General features: G+C 50.4%; 1 protein-coding gene across 1 annotated transcript in view; it reads right to left on the bottom strand.

Annotated features, from left to right (window-relative positions):
* ptpn13 (protein tyrosine phosphatase non-receptor type 13) overlaps window positions 1-15,000 on the bottom strand; it is a gene marked incomplete at both ends in the record, with an annotated part of 58,569 nt that overhangs the window by 24,530 nt on the left and 19,039 nt on the right. The window contains 11 exons of the mRNA XM_084442588.1: window positions 458-908; window positions 3,195-3,357; window positions 3,461-3,643; window positions 5,182-5,334; window positions 5,988-6,126; window positions 6,356-6,506; window positions 7,090-7,264; window positions 7,634-7,711; window positions 8,543-8,768; window positions 10,214-10,310; window positions 10,778-10,870. Coding sequence (XP_084298714.1) covers window positions 458-908; window positions 3,195-3,357; window positions 3,461-3,643; window positions 5,182-5,334; window positions 5,988-6,126; window positions 6,356-6,506; window positions 7,090-7,264; window positions 7,634-7,711; window positions 8,543-8,768; window positions 10,214-10,310; window positions 10,778-10,870 — 1,909 coding nt within the window. The remainder of the gene's footprint in view (window positions 1-457; window positions 909-3,194; window positions 3,358-3,460; window positions 3,644-5,181; window positions 5,335-5,987; window positions 6,127-6,355; window positions 6,507-7,089; window positions 7,265-7,633; window positions 7,712-8,542; window positions 8,769-10,213; window positions 10,311-10,777; window positions 10,871-15,000) is intronic.

Here is a 15,000-nt window from a genome sequence, read left to right as displayed (position 1 = left end):
TAAAAGTATTCCCCCCCCCCCCCCTCAAGAAAATGGTTGATTATGAATTTATCATGTACATTTCTTTATGAAATTTAAGTTGAGTTTATCTGCCTGAGATGTCGGAGGTTCGGTTCCCACCTCTAGCATCCGACTTTGCTACTACGCGGTATCTGTGGCAATAAGGAGTCATACTATTGGCTCACCAGCCATGAGGCTTTTTTCAAATGAGTCATCTATTTACATAAATTTTTTTACCTATATCACCTTTAAAGTCCAGGGTCAGGTTTCCCAAAAGCTTCCTTCGTTAAGAGGCTCTTTAGCCCATTCAGTTGACCAATCAGAGAGCTTGCCCAGACCAGTTGACCAATCAGAACGCTCTAAATGAATGGCCCAAGAGCGTCTTAACGAAAGACGCTTTTGGGAAACGCAGCCCAGGTCTCCACACCTTAACCTCAACCAAAGCCCAGCCACTCACGCGTCCTGCTGGTGGGAGACCAATATGGAGTCGGTATCGGAGCTGGCTCTGTTGTGGTGGTGGTGGTGGTGGGAGGACAGGACCTGGGCCCGGTTCAGCCCGCTCTGAGACTGGCTCCCGTAGGACGCCGCCGCCGCCGCCGCCCGGTGCTCCGGCGACTCCGGCACCTGTCCCAGGTTGTGGTGTGAGCGGGACATGAGCCGGGAGGAGGTGGAGGAGGAGGGGTGGGCGCCGGAGCCGGCGAAGCCCGGGAAGAGCAGCTCGTCCGGGGCGTTGAGCCGGCCGCCGCCCGCCGCCTTGTTCAGCGCCGCCTCCGAGTAGGAGATCCTCTTCAGATGGTCGGGGTCGGAGCGGGCCGAGGGCGCCAGGCTGACGGTGCTGATGGCCCGACCCATGACCTCCACGCCCCCGGGACCCATGGAGTACTGGAGACTGCTCAGGGGGGAGTTCTCTGCGGGAGAACGCGCCACAAATCACTCTGGTCCCGTCGCGTACAGTAGAACAACTGTAACACTCATATTACATATAGACTTACTTATGGTGCGTTCGTTTATAACTGGGAGGTGGCAAATTGTGACTTGCTACTAGGGCTGGGAGTCCGAACTTCGGGATTCGAATATAATTCGAATATTGACAGAAATACTGGTATTCGAACGAATATTAGGCAGCCCTTAATATTCGAACCTGTTATAGGCATAATTTTTTGTAAATGTGTTGGCTAGCAAACGTTGCTTTTGATTCAGATTCAGAGGGTTTTTCACGCCTGGTGAAGTTGCAATCGCGAGCTCATTAGCAAGGCTATTGGACACCTGGGCTCCTGTAGGAGGTGACGTTAGTTAGCACGCGTTCCAGGCAACCCGTAACTCGTGTTTTTCCGACCTCCTACACGTGAAAATGCTCTGGAATGGCAGTCAAACCCGTAACTTCCCACCCGTGAACTCGTACAGATCGATGTAGGCTACTGCCATTCCAGAGCATTTTCACGTGTAGGACGTCGGAAAAACACGAGTTACGGGTTGCCTGGAACGCACCATAAACCCAAGCATGTAGTCATGCCTAAACACTGACTAAACTCTTAGTTGCTACTAGTTAGTCGCATATTAGTTTGGTGTCTAATTTCGGTTGCACCACGGCAATTTAGGCGTTGTCTTAACTAGTAACTACTAACTAGTTACTAAAAAATAGTCGTTGTATGACTGTGACGGCAGGATCCAAATAGCCAATCGGTAAGCAAGTAAAAATGTAAACAAGGAGGTTGATCGCCCTTACCCAGCCCTTACCAAGGAGCTTGGGCCGTGTCCGAATGTCCATATTACATACTATATAGTACATACTGCAACTCGCCTACTACATGCGATTTAGTACATACCTGTACTACTCCACGAAAACATGTTTAGTATGCGAGATAAATGAAGCATGCTTCACGAGTCATCCAGTGAAAGCGACGGGCTCCGGCTCACAACAATATTGAGCTAGCCAGGCATTTGAGTTGATCATCCAACACGCTCGATCCTCACCTTTCTGTATAATCCCAACTGTGAAATGGATGTGATAATAGTCCACAAAATATTCTTCCTTTGCCTCGTTTAGCACCAGCTGCAACTCTCCTCCAAATGCATTATCTCCGTTAGCAAGGCTAACGTTGCACTCGGTAGCTTGTGCTTATTATTATTATTATTATTATTATTGGGGTTGGTGCTTGTGCAGTGGAGGGGTTCTTTTGGGGGAGTTGGAGCCGTTGGATTGTTATGCTTAAATGATCCTAGCCAGCTAGTTTGATAACCTTCTTTGATTCAGACATAGCGTAGGCTGCCTGGTACCGTCCACTGACCAGTTGCTGGTTAACTATGAGAGGCAGGATCCCAGCCGACCGTTGCTTCCCCCCAACCCGCAACGGAGGGTTATCAGCTGGGCTGGGACTCCCCTCGCAGTTAATCTTGATATAACTAAGACATCTGATAAAAAAATCATTCTGAAAACATCATTGCTTATCGATATTGCCTATGATACAATGCCCACTAGTGGACAGAATGTGCACAACTTTATTTTAAAACCTAGGTAGGTCTTTCTGTAAGAATTTAATGGTAAAAAATATTATTAATAATAATTCGAATATATTCGAATATTATTATTAATAAATAAACGAACTTCGAATATGATTTTTGGGCAAAAGTCCCAGCCCCACTTGCTACTAGGAATGAACTCGCATTTCCTCGTCGCAAATTCCGATATGTTTCTCAGCCCCCAGTTCCCGGCTGACGTCAATATAATATCATATCATCATCATATCATTCGCTATAGCTCGAATGCACACAGGTCGGAGGTAGGTGTTTTGCCACTTGCGACTTGCCACCTCCGACCACAAACGAACGCACCATTACTAGTTGAAAAATGTCTCAGTCTGTCCCTCTGTCTGTCTATCCGTCTGTCTGTCCATCTGTCCGTCTATCTGTCCATCTGTCCATCTGTCCATCTGTCCGTCTGTCCGTCTATCCGTCTATCCGTCTATCCGTCTCTGTCTATCCGTCTGTCTGTCCATCTTTCCATCTGTCCGTCTGTCCGTCTGTCCGTCTGTCCGTCTGTCCGTCTATCCGTCTCTGTCTATCCGTCCGTCTGTCCGTCTGTCCGTCTGTCCGTCTGTCCGTCTGTCCCCTCTCCCTCCCATACCCAGGTCCGTCTGTCCTGTCCCCTCTCCCTCCCATACCCAGGTCCTGGATCTCCCCTCTCCCTCCCATACCCAGGTCCTGGGTCTCCTGGTTGTTCTGGCGGGCCTTCATCTGCAGGTGGAACTTGTGCTGGGCCGAGCAGAGGTGCAGCAGGTACTGACAGGTCCGGTTGCTGTCGGTCTGGAACAGGTGCTTGATGCCGTCCGACGTGTTCTGAAGACATATCTTCTTTTTCTGAAGTCAGACGAAGTTTCACTTTTAAACACGGCTTCCGACGGCCTACGTCAAAGCGTTTATCCGGCGTCTGGCGTCGAAGACGGGGTTTTCAAACACGTACCGTGAAGGAGATCTTCCTGGTTTCCCGCCAGGGGAACCTCAACACCGGGGTGCGGTTTCCGTTCAGGACCTCGAAGATGAGCACGCCCTTGGAGAAGACGCCCAGCATGATGCCGGTCTGGGACCTCTTCTCGGGGAGGACGCGGTGGAAGTGAACGCCGTACTCCGTCAGCTTCTGGGTCACCTGCAGGACGAACGGCGGAGGGACGCTTACACCAGCCCGGCGGCATCCACGCCTAAACATACCATCCTTCTAGAAAAGTCCATTAGGACCAAAAACTATGGATTAACCCTCAGAGGTCCGCGCTGAATTCAGAGCAGCTTTGTGATTTTGCCATCGTCTGATATTCATCTCAATTCAAGATCTATTTACAGATAGATAGATAGAGATAGATAGATAGATAGATAGATAGATATATAGTACTTTGAATGAGTATGAGATGACTGTCTATATCTATCTATCTATCTATCTATCTATCTATCTATGCAGCTTGTAATTAGATCTACAAACACAAAAGTTATAGAGTAATATTTTGTGCAGTCACAAAGGTCTTGACATCCTCAAGACATCCTCACTTATTGTATTGTATTGTATTGTACTGTATTTTAGATTGCTATTCTTGCACTTTGCCTTCAGCAATAGATTATGCTCTTAGTCACTTGTTTTAGAAAGAAGATTCACTTGTGAGTTCTGGTACAGTAGTAGTAGTAGTAGTAGTACATTGGCTTTTAAATGCAATTATTGTTAGTCACTTTGGATAAAAGCGTCTCCTAAATGACTGTAATGTAATGTAAGGTCTTACATAAGCAAGACTGTGATGATGTCAACATGGTTTAGCACATCTGAGATCTAAATAGCAAAATACAAATGTTTTATCACAACTCTTCCCTACAGCTGAAGCAGGGTGAGGGAAGGCAATTAGCTAACGACGTGAACCCTAATCACCCACGCCACACCTCCGTGATGTCAGCTGTGAGGCGGCCATCACCAGGCTCTTGAACAATGGACGCTAACAGCCTGCTGCCTGTCTGCCTCTTCACCTCCACACCCACATGGCCATCGCCCCACCCCGAAACCCGCACCCTTTCACGTTTCATAATGAGGATGTCATGACCGCTTTAGAGTAGAAAAGTCTAACCAGGGACAGGGATTGTAAATTAGCCTTGGCAAGAAATCCTATATGCAACCCATCTGCTTCAAGTTTCTATTCTGCTACAGTGTTGTTTGCATCATCCCTGACAAATACACTTTTAAATAAATAAAAAAATGTCAGGTAGAGAGAAGACAGTGAGAGAATATAATACAAGGTTTAATTTTTGTCTAATTAACCTAATTTAAAAAATCATTATAGCTCATTATTTGCCAGTGCTCAAATTGGAAAGTCACGAATCTAAGGTTTCTGCCAATGTTTTTGCCGAATATGATAAAATCTCACAGTAAGACATATATATATATATATATATATATATATATATTATATATACATTATATATATATATTTTTTTTATATACATTATATATATGTTTATATATATATATATATATATATATAAATAGTGATTATAGCTTATATAAATATAAGCTATAATCACTTTTTTGCTGCTCGGAACAACAACAAGATGGCGTCTATGGACTGCAGGCCTACAGTACGCACTGGAATTCAGAGGGCTATCGCGAACGGGACAGAGATGCGCGTGGTGAGTAACACGGCCCTCGCTCACCTTGAGGAACTCGAACTCGGCCTCCGTCTCCGAGGCACCGTAGTAGGTGCTGTGGAGTTTGGGCAGGTCCTCTTTGATGGAGGTCTGGTCCATCTTATCCAGAACCGTAGCGGGGAGGTAGTGCTCCAGTCTGAAGTAGGTCTTCCCATGGAGCTAGAAAAGAGAAGGGGAAGGTGGCAACATTTTAGCTGAGAAAACCTGATCTTTAATGTCGATATTGTGCTAGGTTTGGGTTGCTTTTGGGTTGCGTTTAAGGACAATGCTAATTTTTGACAACCTGGACCTTATTTACGACATATTATAAGACGTTTGACTCACCGAGATCACTTTGGTGTAGTTCGGAGGCATGTAGAAGAAATTTAAAATCCAGCGCGAGCCAGTATATCCATGTAATGGCGGTGGTGGGGGCACCGAGAATACAGTTACTAAAAATCTATTTTCTGCCGTGAAACGGTTGTTTTCATCAATCTGTCTTTATGAATCGCTAGTTGTGCTTACATAGAGCGTAGGCCTGTTGTGGTTGTTCACATGCCTCTGTAATATGATCTTTAGAAACGTCTTTCGAAACAAAATAGCTTCCCCACTTGCTCCAGCATGCATGCGCACAGCGCGCAATCGTTGCTCCAGCACACTGTGCGCATGCGTGCTGGAGCAAGTGAGGAAGCTATTTCGTGTCTAAAGATGTTTCTAAAGATCATATTATATGATCATAAGGTCCAGGTTGTCAAAAACGAGCATTGTCCTTTAAGTCTTGTGTGACATTGATTTGGCTGATTGAATAGCGCTATTCCCCAGTAGATGGCTACCTCGGGCTGGTAGTCTCCAAACTCCGCCTGCAGCGCCAGGGAAGCCAGCAGCATCGCATTCTCCGTGTCGCAGCGCACCCTCTCCTCTAGAATATCCTTCCTCAGCTGCAAGTAGTACTGGTGTTTCGTCATGGTGTGCCTGGCGGGGAACACAAGGAGCCTTGACTGAGACGCTCATATCAGCCTAGAGACTCAAACGGTGTCAAATATCGGATGTAGATAGATAGATAGATAGATAGATAGATAGATAGATAGATAGATATCAGTACAGTACATATGGCAAAGCGCTGTACTGGTCATACGGATCCAGAGAGGTCATGCTTAGTGCGGACACTTGCGTCCAGACGATCTACTGCTTTGTCTCTCACTGTATGAGGTTGACGTCGTCCAGGAAGAACTTGATGCGCAGGAACAGGTTGAAGGGGACGTCCGCTTTCCTCTTCCTGGGCTCCTCCTTCCAGCCCTCGGGCGCCACCTTGGAGAGTTTGGTGTCGGGATCCACGAAGAAGAACTCGTTATCTGCGGGGAGCCGTCGGGGGAGGGGGATGGGAGGAAGGGGGGTCAGAGCGGATGACTCACCCCTACTAACGAACTATCAGCTGAGGCAAATGACAAATCCTCGTTCCGTCCGATTCCGAACGTCACGGGCGCAAGCGTGTAAAGACGAGAGTATGAACGCGCCGACGCGCGCAAATCCTGACGCGAGCAATTCTGCTTTTGCCGTGCGCCTAAAGAGGCGGCCCGTGCCCCGCCCGTGCCCCGCCCGTGATCACAACAAGCGGATATCAAACGGACAGGATCCCGTGGCAGTGGGTTAACTCCCTGTTAGAGCAGACAGGTGGGCGCTCTGTAAGATACTGTACTGGGGGGGCGGAATGTAAACAGTCATCAGGGTGTGACGACGCACGCATATACAGACACACACACACACACACGAGACAGATGGGTATAAACACGGACGCACACACAAACAAACCGTCTCTCTCTCTCTCTCTCTCTCTCTCTCTCTCTCTCTCTCTCTCTCTCTCTCTCTCTCCCTCCCGTCCTCCCTCCCTCCCTCTCTCCCCCCCTCCCTCCCTCCCTCCCTCCCGTCCGTGCGTACCATTGAGGCAGGCCAGTCCGAAGAGGTGGTGCTCGACCAGGCCCACGTGGGCCACCGCCATGTCCAGCGCGTCCTTACACACCGCCTTGACGTCACAGCTCAGCTCCAGCTTCTGGCCACTCAGCAGAACCACGCCCACCTTCCTCTGAACCTCCTCCAGCTTCCCGCGCTTGTTCTGGACAGAGGGATGGAGGGAGGGAGAGATGGAGGGAGGGAGAGATGGAGGGAGGGAGAGATGGAGAGGGGGAGAGGGCGGGGGTGGATAGAAAGGGGAGGGAGGGACAGAGAGAGAGAGAGAAGAAGAGAACAAGAGAGATAGAAAGACAGAGAGAGAGATAGAAATAGAGAAAGTACAGAATGAAAGAGAGAAAGACAGAGGGAGAGATAGATAGAAATAGACAAAGAGAGAGAGAAAGAGTGAGAGAAAGACAGAGTGAGAACGAGAGAGAACAATTAGCCTGTAAGTGCTTTGATGTTTGCTGCTGGCCCGTGTGAAAACGGCGTGTAACGCGATCAGACAGAGCTCCTCGCCGCCAGGCCTCACCATGATGGAGGAGGGGACCGCCAGGGGGACGCACGGCTCGCTGGTCATCTTCACAAACTCGGGACCGAAGAAGTTCTGCTGGGGGGGAGGGGGTGGGGGGTGGGGGGGGTGGAAGAACGACAGTTTAAGGGTGTCTTCACACCTACACATTTCATCCGTTTGGAATCGGACTATCGGACCAAAAAAGTTTGCTCCTCTTCGTTTGGAGAGGTGTGAACGCGTATTCGAACTCGGCCCCCGGATCAAACAACCGAACCCTGGTTCGCCTAAAAAGCAAGGACTCGGTCCGCTTCGAAAGGGACCACGCTTCGGTTCGCTTTTGGTGTGAACGCGCATCGGACTATCCGTAGGACCAAAACAAAGAGCACGTCTGTGTGATAGGTACACGGAGAAGGTCTCGTCGGCATCCATCAGGGCCCGTATTCTGCGTCAGTACCAACTCCTACGACTCCTTTGCATTGAAAAAAGCAGCGCGCCTTCATTGTTTACACGCATCCAGATTCGGTCATGCTCATATTGGGTCACTGTTGTTATTTGGCCAGATCACCAAATAATCACAAGTAGCGCCAGTATGGTAAATGCAATGCACTGTTGCGGCTCCATTTTAACAGTGATTGCTCTAATTACATGCGGTTAATGATAGATTTTCCCTCGTAATTTTTCTAGCCAATAGATGAGCAACCTGTACGACCGCATGACATTTGTTTACATGTGTCGGTTCGATGACACAAATGACCGTGTGAACGCCAACCAGACCAAAAAACAACAACAACAACAATGTTGCAACTTCACTCATTTGGTCTGGTCCTCGGTTCGGTTCTTTCTGGTGTGATCGCAACCTAAGAGCGAGAACGACGCGAGGCGAAACGCGGCGACGCGTCTCTCGGGGCGGCTCCTGACCGTCCTGACCTTGTGTTTGCGGTGCGGGAGCGTGAGGGGGCAGAGGGGGTCCCGCAGGTCCAGCATGGAGGTGCGGGGCAGGGCCAGGGGCGCGGGCTCGTCCCCGGGGTACGCCATGCTAGCCCGGGACAGCCGGTGAGCCAGGTGGGCCTGCAGCCTCTGGACCTCCTCCTCTTGGCGATGCAGGAGCAGCTCGGCCCCGGCCAGGCCCTCGTCCGCCGCCCCCTCGTACAGCCTGGAGGGAGGGGGGGGGAGAGCAACGGCGTCAGTCAACGTCTTTTTACAATTTGGAACTTTGCTTCAACCATTCGCCGGTAAGTCTCCCGAGGTTGTCATTAAGGCTTTTTAAAAGCTTCCTTATAGGCCCGGGTTCAAGAAAGTTCCCCAAAATAGCTGTTACGGTCCGTCGACCCGTTTACCGACAATGGACTTCAAAGAGCTACCACGGTATACACAGCCCGGCTGGAATATTAAAGAGAAACAAAGAAAAAAAGAAGAAATAAACATTTCGCTGCCCTGTCATATTAACATTAGGGCCAGGATTAGATTTGGGCTGCTGGTATTACTGTCAACACAGGGGCAGGAAGGCTGGTGTGTGTGTCGGGGGGGGGGCAGTAGAGTCCATCATCCCTTGATGCCAGAGATTAGAGCTCTGGACAGGAGTTCTCACATTAGTGACCTCACAGCACAGGCATGGGGGGCCAGAACAGCAGGACCAGCTGTGTGCAGTGGTGTGGACAGCCTGCTCTGTGCCCTGTTGGCATACATACACACACACGCACACACGCACACACACACGCACGCACGCACGCACACACACAATCCATGAGACTGGATCCGAATGAAGAGGATAGAAGGTTGCCACCAGGGGGTGCAGGAGAGCTACAGATTAACACACACACGCACACACACACACGCACACACACGCACACACACGCACACACACGCACACACACGCACACACACGCACACACACACACACACGCACACACACGCACACACACGCGCACACACACGCACACACACGCACACACACACACACACACACACTCCAAGAGAATGGCTGACAGGAAGTAAACATTAACCTTTACCAGGTAAGAATGTTTGAAACAAACCAGGTCAAGTCGTTAATGAACGACATTTCACTTCCTGACGAAAAAGGACCTTTGACTTCAGATTTGTGATTTTATTTTCCCCATCCCATATGGGTGTATGGTTTTATGCCTTCAGACACGTCCAGAATAGTCTGTTCTTAAGGTCTGAGAGTAAAGAGTGTCGTGGGAATAAGCTCAGCCGGTGCTACCGGTGGTTGACCATTAACAGGTGCTTGTCTGGGTCAGGGTAGGCAGCTCTGGAGCTCTGGACCTCGGAGGAGATCCACGTTCAGGTTCAGGGGTCTACGGCGTGCTTGGCTGCACAGGAATGTGAGGGTGGACATGTTCACTGTCTGGGAGAGTGGAGGCTGCTTGATGGGAGCTGCACGCCAGAGAACGTTGTGTGTCTTGTGGCTGCTGCTGTGTGTGTGTGTGTGTGTGTTTGCTTTTAATGCTTTTAATGTCTCATGTAAAGCACCTTGAATTGCCCTGTGGCTGAAATGTGCTATATAAATAAACTTGCCTTGCCTTGCCTTGCCTTGTGTGTGTGTGTGTGTGTGTGTGTGTGCGTGTGTGCGCGGCGTACCTGTGTCTGTGTGCGTTGAGGCTGGCGAGCGTCGAGACGTCGTGCTCTGACAGGGCCACCTGGGAGCTGAACCTCCGCCCCTCCTCCGCCTTCTTAGCTGAGACAGATCAGAAGGATGGATGTCAGCCATACAGTACACAGTTAGCTGTAGACCGCACGCACGCACGCACGCCCACAACCGATCGGCCAGGGAGATGCAGTGCCTGAAATAGAGCTAGTGATAGTGACCCAGATGAGTCAGTTGTGATTATGATCACTCCCACTGTGAAACCCCACTGAAACCCTTCGGATGGATGAAACCGACGAGGGGAATTTCTTTTATTTACCGTATCGTGGCGAGAAGCTCTCAAGTACTGTAAGCATTTCACTGTACATTGTACAGTCCGGACCAAAATAAACCGGATTGAACTCGATTGTGACACGGAGGTGCCTTATAATCTCTCCGTAGCGCACTTGTAATCCAAAATGCATTTCCCACATTTCAATTTGGAAATGGATTTGGGATTATGGACGGTGTGTGATTGGGCGTCTGCGGTGGTGTGACCTGGGGGGGGCCGTCGCTACCTTGTCTGTACTCGTGGTCCGAGGAGGTGACCGAGGGACTCTCACTGGACGAGCTGTAGTCACTGTGGTACCGCCGGTGGGAGTGGAGGGGGTCTGGGAGAGAGAAAAGGGGAGAGAGAGAGAGAGAGAGAGAGAAGGGGAGAGAGAGAGAGAGAGAGAGAGAGAGGTGTGGGGGGGGAGAAAAAGAGAGGGGAGAGAGAGAGAGGGGTGTGGGGGGGAGAGAGAGAGAGAGAGAGAGAAGGGGAGAGAGAGAGAGAGGTGTGGGGGGGGGGAAGAGAGAGGAGAGAGAGAAAAGAGAGAAAGATATTGAGAGAGAGAAGAGAGAACGAAAGAGAAAGAGAGAGAGGGAAGAAAGAGAGGAAGAAAGAGAAAGAGAGATTAAGAGAGAGAAGCGAGAGAGAAAGAGAGAGAAGCGAGAGAGAAAAAGAGAGAGGAGAGAGAGAAAAGAGAGAAAGAGATTGAGAGAGAGAGAGAGGGGGGGAGAGAGAGAGAGAGAGAGAGGTGTGGGGGGGAGAAAAAGAGAGAGGAGAGAGAGAGAGGTGTGGGGGGGAGAAAAAGAGAGAGGAGAGAGAGAGAGGTGTGGGGGGGAGGAAAAAGAGAGAGGAGAGAGAGAAAGAGAGAAAGAGATTGAGAGAGAGAAGAGAGAACGAAAGAGAAAGAGAGAGAGGGAAGAAAGAGAGGAAGAAAGAGAAAGAGAGATTAAGAGAGAGAAGCGAGAGAGAAAGAGAGAGAGAGCAACAATTACTCATATAGCCCCAAGGGAATATTTTGAATTGTGATGTTGGCAATTCAGTTTTATGGCTTTAACGTGATTAAACACTCATGGTTTTATGACGTTATGAGTATAGAACCTCTGTTCTGAGACAACATTTCATGACTGACATGTGAGCTGAAATAGCCCAGTGTGAATCCCAGAACCATACAGCAAAGACCAGGCCTAACCCTAACCCCAGAGACCAGGCCTAACCCTAACCCTAACCCTAACCCTAACCCCATGTGAGCTGTAATAGCCCAGTGTGAATCCCAGAACCATACAGCAAAGACCAGGCCTAACCCTAACCCCAGAGACCAGGCCTAACCCTAACCCTAACCCTAACCCCAGAGACCAGGCCTAACCCTAACCCCAGAGACCAGGCCTAACCCTAACCCTAACCCCAGAGACCAGGCCTAACCCTAACCCCAGAGACCAGGCCTAACCCTAACCCCAGAGACCAGGCCTAACCCTAACCCCAGAGACCAGGCCTAACCCTAACCCCAGAGACCAGGCCTAACCCTAACCCCAGAGACCAGGCCTAACCCTAACCCTAACCCCATGTGAGCTGTAATAGCCCAGTGTGAATCCCAGAACCATACAGCAATGTTTACATCTTCCAAAATGGAACTTCTTCTTTCTACAAAGTTAAAACTATTTTGACTCCCTTTCTTTTTTTTGTTCCCAAAAAAAAGGCAATTTCCCTGGGATTGGCCTGGTCTGGGGTTAGGGTTAGGGTTAGGCCTGGTCTCTGGGGTTAGGGTTAGGCCTGGTCTGGGGTTAGGGTTAGGCCTGGTCTCTGGGGTTAGGGTTAGGCCTGGTCTGGGGTTAGGGTTAGGCCTGGTCTCTGGGGTTAGGGTTAGGGTTAGGCCCGGTCTGGGGTTAGGGTTAGGGTTAGGCCTGGTCTCTGGGGTTAGGGTTAGGGTTAGGCCTGGTCTCTGGGGTTAGGGTTAGGGTTAGGCCTGGTCTCTGGGGTTAGGGTTAGGGTTAGGCCTGGTCTCTGGGGTTAGGGTTAGGCCTGGTCTCTGGGGTTAGGGTTAGGCCTGGTCTCTGGGGTTAGGGTTAGGGTTAGGGTTAGGCCTGGTCTCTGGGGTTAGGGTTAGGCCTGGTCTCTGGGGTTAGGGTTAGGCCTGGTCTCTGGGGTTAGGGTTAGGCCCGGTCTCTGGGGTTAGGGTTAGGGTTAGGCCTGGTCTCTGGGGTTAGGGTTAGGCCTGGTCTCTGGGGTTAGGGTTAGGGTTAGGCCTGGTCTCTGGGGTTAGGGTTAGGCCTGGTCTCTGGGGTTAGGGTTAGGCCTGGTCTCTGGGGTTAGGGTTAGGGTTAGCCTGGTCTCTGGGGTTAGGGTTAGGCCTGGTCTCTGGGGTTAGGGTTAGGCCTGGTCTCTGGGGTTAGGGTTAGGGTTAGGCCTGGTCTCTGGGGTTAGGGTTAGGCCCGGTCTCTGGGGTTAGGGTTAGGCCTGGTCTCTGGGGTTAGGGTTAGGGTTAGGCCTGGTCTCTGGGGTTAGGGTTAGGCCTGGTCTCTGGGGTTAGGGTTAGGCCTGGTCTCTGGGGTTAGGGTTAGGCCTGGTCTCTGGGGTTAGGGTTAGGGTTAGGCCTGGTCTCTGGGGTTAGGGTTAGGCCCGGTCTCTGGGGTTAGGGTTAGGCCCGGTCTCTGGGGTTAGGGTTAGGCCTGGTCTCTGGGGTTAGGGTTAGGGTTAGGCCTGGTCTCTGGGGTTAGGTTAGGCCTGGTCTCTGGGGTTAGGGTTAGGGTTAGGCCTGGTCTCTGGGGTTAGGGTTAGGGTTAGGCCTGGTCTCTGGGGTTAGGGTTAGGCCTGGTCTCTGGGGTTAGGGTTAGGGTTAGGCCTGGTCTCTGGGGTTAGGGTTAGGCCTGGTCTCTGGGGTTAGGGTTAGGCCTGGTCTCTGGGGTTAGGGTTAGGGTTAGGCCTGGTCTCTGGGGTTAGGGTTAGGCCTGGTCTCTGGGGTTAGGGTTAGGGTTAGGCCTGGAGTATACCAAGCACACACAGACAGGGCATAGACGCTGCAATCTGCAGTCCCCATGTAATCCGGTTGACGGTTGGGGTAAATAACAGCTCGGCAAATGATATATCTGGTTTAGGGTTGTCACAATACTAGGAAGTTGAACTTCAATACCATCCCACTTAGTGACAAACAGTAGTGTCTCTGTAGTTCATTCGCACTGCCTTCAATTTGTGAAATGATTCCTCTCTCTCCCCGTTCTCCGTCCGTCTCAAACCTCCCTTCCCCTCGTCCGTGTTAAACGAAGCAAAACGAAACCTCGACCTCACCTTCTCTCTCCATCCCCTCTCGCTGTAACACCCCCCCTCTCCACCTCCACATCTCTCTCTCCTCCTTCCACTCCCCCCTCCTCATCCATCCATCACCACCCACCCACCCACCCACCCACCCATCCATCCATCCATCCATCCATCATCCATCCATCCATCCATCCATCCATCCATCCATCCATCATCCATCCATCCATCCATCCATCCATCCATCCATCCATCCATCCATCCATCCATCCATCCATCCATCCATCCATCCATCCATCCATCCATCCATCATCCATCCATCCATCCATCCATCCATCCATCCATCCATCCATCCATCCATCCATCCATCCATCCATCCACATCCATCCATCATCCATCCATCATCCATCCATCCATCATCCATCCATCCATCCATCCATCCATCCATCCATCCATCCATCCATCCATCCATCCATCCATCCATCCATCCATCCATCCATCCCATCCATCCATCCATCATCCATCCATCCATCCATCCATCCATCCATCATCCATCCATCCATCCATCCATCATCCATCCATCCATCCATCCATCCATCCATCCATCCATCCATCCATCCATCCATCCATCCATCCATCCATCCATCCATCCATCCATCCATCCATCCCCAGGCGCCCGGCCCCTAAAGCTCCACAGAGCAGGAGAGCCTCTGACTGGCTTCAGCAGGAACTAACCAGCTCATGATTACATCACGGGAAGAAAACCAATGCGTCCGTTCAGCTCTCTAGGAGGAGGCCGTAACCAGTATGATCGCAATCAAATCGGAACTTCTTACCAATCATTTTGTGACGTGATGGAATATGCTCCGGAACCATCGATGCCACTGAATGAGAAATGGAGATGAGGTCTGTTTTAAAAGGTGCTATCGGATGGGAATCTAAGTATCGGTTTTGGTGACATCCCTAATCTGCTTTGTCAGGCGGTGTAGATCTTCCTAGTTGCAGATGTAGGGAGTGCGAGTGGATGAAGCAAAGCTCTGAAAGCTGTACAGTCTTCCGTCTTTGAAAGCCTGACGTCCAATAGGAACACCTTTTACCGACACACACATGTGCGCGCACACAAACACACACACACACGACACACACACACACACACACACACACACACACCACACACACACACACACACACACACACACACCACACACACACACACACACACAC

The sequence above is a fragment of the Borostomias antarcticus genome (assembly GCF_949987555.1).
Source record: "Borostomias antarcticus genome assembly, chromosome: 8".
Classification (NCBI taxonomy): Eukaryota; Metazoa; Chordata; class Actinopteri; order Stomiiformes; family Stomiidae; genus Borostomias; species Borostomias antarcticus.
The sequence above is the reverse complement of the archived record's forward strand: the minus strand, read 5'-3'. Positions and strand labels throughout refer to the sequence as shown.